This window comes from Solanum dulcamara, chromosome 11, assembly GCF_947179165.1.
Source record: "Solanum dulcamara chromosome 11, daSolDulc1.2, whole genome shotgun sequence".
NCBI classification, from domain to species: Eukaryota; Viridiplantae; Streptophyta; class Magnoliopsida; order Solanales; family Solanaceae; genus Solanum; species Solanum dulcamara.
This window is the reverse complement of record NC_077247.1, coordinates 48958575-48966968: the sequence shown is the minus strand read 5'-3', so window position 1 is coordinate 48966968 and position 8394 is coordinate 48958575. Positions and strand designations below refer to the sequence as shown.

The 8394-nt window shown below is 35.3% G+C and overlaps 1 protein-coding gene across 1 annotated transcript; it reads left to right on the top strand.

The window, feature by feature from the left end:
- The first annotated feature begins 2911 nt into the window (after window positions 1-2911).
- Window positions 2912-7574, top strand: LOC129873684 (multiple organellar RNA editing factor 1, mitochondrial-like). Its single transcript, XM_055948822.1, has 5 exons — window positions 2912-3430; window positions 4098-4195; window positions 4280-4345; window positions 4457-5394; window positions 7080-7574. Exons 1-5 carry the CDS (start codon window positions 3045-3047, stop codon window positions 7089-7091), a joined length of 1500 nt encoding a protein of 499 aa, XP_055804797.1. The 5' UTR covers window positions 2912-3044; the 3' UTR covers window positions 7092-7574.
- Window positions 7575-8394: the final 820 nt, after the last annotated feature.

Genomic DNA, 8394 nt, shown 5'->3' with positions numbered 1-8394 from the left:
TTCCCCCTTTTTTTAGCATAACAACTTGTTACATTATGTATCTACAGTAATATATTCGACGTATAAGTTGTGTAACTGAAAATTATAAAATAATAAAATTATTATAATTAAAAAAAATAAAAAAAATTATAATTTACTCCTTACATTTTGTAATTTCTAAAAATTTTACAAACTGAATTTCAGTCAGTAGTAGAATTTGTATACTTGCATCAACTTGGATTTTATAGTGGGCATCTTGAGTCAGATAATTGTAACTATTATATGTGCAAGTTAAAATTTGAAGATTTAATAAACTTAGGATTTTAACTTTATCGTCACTCCAAATTTCTGTTTGGCCAAAGAAGAAAGAGAGAGAAAAACATATCAACATCCTAGACAAGAGAGACCACTTCACATTCTTTTTGGAACATCAACAGTGGGTCTAGTAGACGCTAAAAGTAAATTCAAGTGGCTTGATAATGATTTATCATCAACCTGTACATACGGATTTATTCTATTGAAGAATATTCAAAAAATATATGATCGATCGAATATGTTTACTTAGCCTCACCGCAGGAAAAAAACCAATATTATTTCCTATTAATGTGTCTATTATACTATCAAGTAATTAAGTTACACGTGTACATTTACCTATTATCGATGCAAACATTTCATCAATACATTATACAGTTACTCATTTTTTTTCTTTTTTTCTTTGGTATTTTAGAATTTTTACAGTATATTTGCTAATTGCTAGAATTAATACATATGTAATTAAGAGCCCGTTTGGGTGGGCTTAAAAAAGTAACTTTTATGTATGAAGTGTTTTGAGAATTTTAAAGTGCTGAAAGTTATTTTTATAAATAAGCAGTTGAGTGTTTGGATAAAAGTGCTTAAATGAGGAAAATTATGTGAATTTTAGTGTTAAAAGAATAAAAAGGGTAGTTTGGGAATTTAGTTAAAATATAAGGGATATAAAAGTAATTTCTATGGTCAAAGAAAATGACTTTAAGCACTTAGAAAAAAAAAAGTTAGGAATCCTAACTTTTCATTTTTGACTGACTTTAAAAACTTTCCAGCTTAAAGTTAGCATTAGTCAAACATATTCAAAAACTGAAAAGGGGCTCCAATCAAACGAGCTCTAACATTGCATGTGATGGGTCATACAATTTTGGTGTTGGGGCATCCGTGACGTAAGTTTAATGAGTACAATATTTTTTTATATATATACAACCGACAGTTACGTTGGGATTAAGATTTTATTAATTTGTCATCTTACTTTATAACACACTAATAAAATTAGCAAAGGAAAAATAATAATAATAAAAATGTATGGTGATTTAATTTCTATAAAAGTGAACGGTTTTACGTTGTATTAATGTTTCAGGCTAACCATCCCATGTATTTGCTTAAAATAAGGGTTCATTAATAAACTATAGAACACTAGCTATTCCTATCCAAAAAAATTATATCATATTTCGTCTGTTATTGAATAGCACGTCAGTGCATGGACTCTACGTGATAAATTAATGTACCTTATTAAATATATTACTCTCTTTCCGTCTAACAATAGTTATCCATTATTAACTGATAACTGTTTTTTATTCAATAGAACTCAACCTAGTTTGACTAGTATATACAAAATATTTAGCTAGTATTTTATTCAATCAGAGCCAGGTTTACAATTTATAACGATAAAAATCAAATTGGGAACTGAACTGTAATCCAGTTGTAATTGACTGATTTTTTGTTCATTGGAATTGAAGAACCAAGTGGAGATTATATTGTACGTATAAAACACTATTTTTTGAAAAGTCTAGCTGGAGGACAGGAATGACATATATATAGTTGCTTTAGAAAATTTCTTTGAAAAAAATAATCCTAGTATATATCTAAAAAAAAATTGTAATTATGGCCGCAACGATCAACTTGCAAACTAATTGATCTACTGCCTGATTTCACATTATAGTATCAGTTGTGATGTCTTCATCAAGGACTAAACACAATTTGAAAAGCTCGTAATTTGTTTAACTTGATAAACAACGAATTAAACGACATGATTATATTTGTGCTCCCATCTACAATTCAAACTTTAGTGAGCAAGATTCAGCTTAATTAGTTAAACACGGTTAATTGTCTTCGGGATGTCAAGAGTAGTGACATTAATTTTCACTCTTCGTTTCAATTTGTTTGTCTTACTTTATTTTTTGTCTATTTGAAAATAATGTGTATCCCGTTTTGGCAACTCTCTTAAATTCAATTTTTCACACGATATATTTAAATTTTAAAACCACAAGATTAAATGACATTTTGGTACATTTACGTATCTACACTTCAAATTTCAAAACCCACGTGATTCAAAAGTTTTCATTGTTTTTCTTAAATTTTGTGCCTAGTCAAAACTGCTAGACAAATAAAGTAAAACGAAAGAAAGCACTAATATATGTTCACGTTCATATAGAATATGACACTGACCACATTATGTATTACGTAAAGTATCGTTCATGAAAAACTATTTTTAGATCATTTCTTGTGGTCGGGACCTTTCCGAATCCTGCATATAGCGGGAGCTTTAATGAACCAGGCTGCCCTTTCTGATGTTTACTTTGGTATAAAACCACATACATGCATGACATGATAATAGTAAACCGTGGGAGATGAAGTATATGATAATGTTTTCACGGTCATTTTGACTACTGAAGATTGTTGATATCATTTATGTGTTGACATGATGACTATATATCACAATCACACAAATCATTTTTTTACTTATTGGGCTAAGTTTGGTTCGTGGGCCTTAATTTTGGGCTAGTAATGTTTTGCTCTGTTGTGCTGAAATTTGTTTCTTGGACCAGAAACACAAAGCTGGAAACTAACGAAGATCCAATAAATGAAGAAATAATTCAATGGAATTAAAGCGGCAAGTCTCGAAATGACAATCCTAACCTTCTCTTCCCCGTTTCTATTTCTGCTCCCAAATTCATTTCTAAAACCCTAAACCCTAGTTCAGTCTATTCCCTCATTGCATTCTCTCCTCCGTCGGCAACCACCCATCTCCACCGGCGATGGCGCTGTATACTCTTCGTCTCCGGCGATATCTCCCTATTTCCTCTTCCATTTTCTCTCGAACATTCCATCAACCAAGTCTCATTTCTCCAACTGCATCACTCTCCCAAAGTCCGTCTACCCAAAGCAATTTGTCTAAGCTTCACCGCTTCGATTTTCCGTCCCAATCGAGGCTATTTAGGTCTTCTATAATTTCGCTGTCCTCGAGGTCTCGATCATTTGATCGGAACCCAGCTGACGATGAAATAGGTCCCGATACAATCCTCTTCGAAGGATGCGATTATGAGCACTGGCTAATTGTAATTGATTTTCCTAAAGATACTCAACTTACTAGGGAAGAGATGATTGAGACTTATGTGCAGACTGCTGCTAAGGTCTTCGGGAGGTAATTACCCTTCCCCTAATTGTATCTCTGTATTCAGAGTCTGTAACATTCTATGCATTGAAATTTAGTATTTTCTTCGCTTTGAAGAAGGTGGGTAAGAAAGCTGTAATTATTGAATGATATAGTTATAGGATCTTTGGTGAGCTGAGCTCGCCTTTTAGATAGATAAAATTGGCTTCAAATGTAAATATATTGTATATATTTGGTCGTTTCTATGTTACTTCGATGATTCTGATGTCAGTTGTTAATATGCAGTCACTAAGATAGCAGAATAAGTATTACCCCAAATCTTATCTCTGATGCGATATAGAACTTGGAAGCTTTGTTATCAGCTTATGGTGGATATGGGTACTATCTAGTAGCTCTAAGTTGGTATACTTGATTCTGATGCAATCTTTGGATCTTTCCTGTTATTTCCTGGATAAGTCTAGTATTATTGTATTTTCCTGATGTTTTCTTCTTTTATATTCTTTTGGGCATTCTGTGGGTTGCTCAGTGGTGTGATTTTATGTCATTTACTGATAGGATAAATTATCTCTGTTTTGTCACCTATCGATATTTGCTTTTACAACTTAATATGCATCTGATATAGAGTCAAGAGTGAACTTCCTATCATTGACCTAAGACTTTGATGCTTTGTGGCTTTGTGTTGTTTAACTAATTTCAGTGTGGAGGAGGCTAAGAAAAAGATTTATGCCTTAAGCACAACAACTTACCGGGGTTTTCAGGTCTTGTGTTCAGAGGAAACATCGAAGAAGTTTGAAGGTGGGTGTATATTATGTTGTATTTTTCTTTCTAAGCAATGATAAATGTATTGTTGGTTTGATATAGAGGTTTATTTGCAATCAGGTCTCCCAGGAGTTGTGTTTGTACTGCCTGATTCCTATATTGATCCAGTAAACAAGGAATATGGAGGTCTGAATGTTATTTTTGATTAGCATTTCAAAACTATGATTATGCTCTATAAGTTATTAACTTGAATATTATTGTGGTTTCCTTCTGCATCTATCATGCTATTAACATCAGGTGACAAGTATAATAATGGGGAAATCATTGAGAGACCACCTCCTCCACAGTTTCAAAGACATGGTAGCAAGCCTCGAAGAGGCCCACAGTATCAACAGGGCAATTATCGCCCACCACAGAGTCCACCTCAGCAGAACTATGGGCCAGCACAGGGTCATCCACCACAGCAGAATTATGGTGCAGCACAGGGTCCTCCACCACAGCAGAATTATGGCGCTCCACAGGGTCCTCCACCACAGCAGAATTATGGCGCTCCACAGGGTCCTCCACCACAGCAGAATTATGGCGCTCCACAGGGCCCTCCACCCCAGCAGAACTATGGCCCCCAAAGGTATCCTCCACCCCAGCAGAACTATGGCTCACAACAATATCCTCCGCCACCTCAACAGAACTACAGACCACCACAGAGCCCTCCTCCACAGCAGAATTATGAGCGGCCACAGAATCCTCTGCCAAACCTGAGTTACGGTGCGCCTCAGAATGTTCCTTCTCAATGGAATCATGGCCGTCAGCAAAGTTTTTCACCTCAACAGAGCTATGGGCCTCAAGGAGCTGGGGATCATAGGGGTCCTGAACCTCCTGGTAGCAGCCCAGGTGGATGGGATAATTCCCAGGGTGAAAGACAAGATTCAAGACATCCACATGAAGTTAATTATAATCATAGAGAGCAAGGAAATTATTTTCCTCAAAGAGACCAGAGAGGTGCACGTCCAGAGCAAGGAGGCTTCGGAGGAGTTCAACGTTATGCCTCTCCACAAGGTGGAACTTATGGACAACAAGCCTTTGGAGGTCAAATGCAGGGAACTGACCCCACATTTGGTCAGAACAATCAAAGGCCAGGAGGAGATCAGAATTTCCCACAGATGGAGCAGCGGGGCAACATGCAAGGGGGAGAGCAGAGGACGTATGCATCTAGTGGTACAATGGGAACGGACCAAGTAAGCTGTTGCTTCCCTCCCCTCTTATGCGTTCCTTTGTTATTTATTTCTCTGTGAATGACATGATATGATGTGTTTGTTTTTAAGAGGGAGCTAACTTAGACTCCCCTCCCCCCAGTTGTCTGCTTTCGACCATTACAACCTTTTATCTGTGTGTGTCCTTAGACTCCCTCCCCCCAGTTGTCTGCTTTCGACCATTACATCCTTTTATCAGTGTGTGTCCTTAGACTCCCCTCCCCCCAGTTGTCTGCTTTCGACCATTACAACCTTTTATCTGTGTGTGTCCTATTACTCTTAGTTGCTCGGACTTAAGTGCGGGTGTGGATCCAGAGGTCAGATCCTTGATTATCTAAATTTTAAGATTCAGGATATGGATATGGGTGCGGGGATTCGACTAAAAATAATTCAAATATCTAAAAATAGAGTTATACGTCTAAATAATGAGACATTATGTGGAAAACTTACAAGGTATTTTGAGGAGAATCCTAGAAGGAGATATAAGGAAAAGGCTTGACGTAGGATTTGTATATACAAGGTATTCCATTTTCTTCAATTTCACCTTAGATTTTGTACGAGATTTCATGTATTTTTCCTATTTAAAATAACCAGAAAAGTTATCATCTGTTATTTTATGAGTGGTTCATGCCTACCACTTACTCAGCTATAGTGGTTTTTGTCTTGTAAGGAGGTTAATGAAGCCTAGCGTACAAGAGGTGGGTTAATAGGACCACCACATAGTTGAGGTTCTAATGGGCGAAAACAGACTACTTTGGGGGAAGGGGATTTATTATTTTCCCTGTTTAAAATAACCAAAAAAGGTAATATCTGTCATATTCAAAAGTAAACGAAAAAGTTATTAGTACAGTTTGAAGGTTGATCTGAAAACAGTGAGTTCCCAAACCAAATAACTATTTTGCTGGTTCTCTATTATAGTAATGTTAACCATTTGAAAACTCAGATTTGAGTTATTAAAGATATTCTGAAGACCAAGTATTAATGATATACAACAACAACAACAACAACATACCCAATGAAAGCCCAACAAAGCAGGGTCTGGGGAGGGGGAGGGTAGAGTATTAATGATATATGTATGAAATACTCAGTTTCAAAAAATAAAAGAAGATATATGTATGAAAGACATATTCTTACCATAGATATAAAAACTTAGATTGCTGATTCTTTTTTATTTAGTTATTTTAAAAAAAATTGCTTCTGGTTTTCTCTTGCCAAATATGAATTTATCGTGTGTTTGAAGTTGATCAAGTTGATTCAATGATCCTAAAAGGGAACTGCACTGGTAGTTTGACCAACCAAAAGTTTTCGTAGCATCAAAGTTTTTCATTTTGGAGTATGTTTGTACATTCAATGGATCTAGCTTTTGGAACTGGAATTAATTAGGCTTACTGGAAGGAAGAGGTCATACTAATTTTTTTTATCAAAAAAATAAATAAATAGAAATTGGACCACCAAAGTGATTGACCATACACCCTAGAATCCTCTGTTGGAATTTTCTTTTATTAGTAGAGATTTCTAAATAAAATTGTTGGAATGGTCTTTTCTGCATTCTGTAACAACTTGGTGACAGAATTTCAGCGCTTGCAATATCAGCCTCTGCAATTTGTTCAAATGACTCAGCTTGTTGTCTCTCAGTTTGTTCTAAGCTTATCCTCTGTTAATGTCTGCAGGAGAGATACTGAAAATATGGCGCAGTATCATGACATGCTGAGAAATGGTTGTCAGTTAGCTTTTGACTAGCTAAAGGTGATGGTTATTGTCTTAATAATTGAGAAATGATCATATGATCACACCCTCAAGTCTCAACAATTACCAAGAAACTTGGGCTGAAGAATATTGTTGCGGTAAATAGTTTTCCTATGTCTTTGTATGGTTATGGAAATGGTGCTTTGTGAATGATAACATGGAGAGACTTAGGTGTAAAACAAGCATCCAGTATCTGTTTCTTTATGTGTAAGAAAGAAGGTTTTTAATGCCTTAGCTACATTTTGTTATCTTTGCTAGAAAAGGTAATAAAAAGACCATTGGGCTAAGACGGGTTCAAACCAAAGAAAGGCCTTGATTTTGGGCTAGAAATGTTTTGCTGTTTTCTCTCCTCTTTTTGTTGTATTGACAGCTTTTTATTTTATTTTTTACGAATTGACAGAATTCAGAATTTCACAGTGCTCAGTGTGGTCCAACTTGTCTCTGTCTGGATTGTTAACTCTTACTGATATTTGGTTATGTTAATGACATAAAGCCCAATTTTAAAAGCCTGCTCTGCATCAGCCTTAAGCCTGGCCCTTTGTGGTCCAATTTTTCTTCATAAGAAATCATGTTTTTTTCAAGTACAAACATACTACCATCCCCTGCAATAAGCTCACCTACCCTGCGGGGGTGTAAGAAAAAAAAAGTACATCATAAATGGATATAAAACATATCATGAGGTTTGGTAAATTTTGGCACTATTTTTTATGTACAAAGCATTGATTAAACCCTTTACAACAAAAAGTCTTCATTCTCTAGGCCATGGTTGTGTCCTTCCTAGCCGTTTCATGTTCATACTGATGCATTACTCTACACCGTTAAATGTATGTTGGTCAGTTATCGAAAGCTAAGCGTGCCAAACCATCTAAACAAAGTCCTATTTGTCAAAAAAGAGAGCCAAGACAAGCTCAAGTCATCCGATCTCTCCATCTCCATCTACTCTTAGGGTCGTTTGGTGTGATCGATAAAGAAAAGTAATCTTGTGATAAATTTTTAGTATTTCATAATTTTTTATTTGGTTACAAAGTGTAAGGTAACTTATTCTGAGATTAGTAATTATGATTGGGATAAGTTATACCTATTTGTGGCATAGTAATACCGTGATAAAAATATAAAATAACAAAAGTACCCCTCTTAAACTCCTTTTTATACCTCACTTTTACATCCATGTATATTTAAATAATTTTTAAATATCATTTATAATAACATTTACAACCTTCACAACTCGTTATTTTTATG

Excerpts from the sequence above, each read along its gene's own strand:
- LOC129873684 (XM_055948822.1), top strand. The coding sequence starts at position 3,045 with ATGGCGCTGTATACTCTTCGTCTCCGGCGATATCTCCCTATTTCCTCT. Across the intron at positions 3,431-4,097 it reads GCTGCTAAGGTCTTCGGGAG|TGTGGAGGAGGCTAAGAAAA; the intron begins GTAATTACCCTT and ends AACTAATTTCAG. Across the intron at positions 4,196-4,279 it reads AACATCGAAGAAGTTTGAAG|GTCTCCCAGGAGTTGTGTTT; the intron begins GTGGGTGTATAT and ends ATTTGCAATCAG.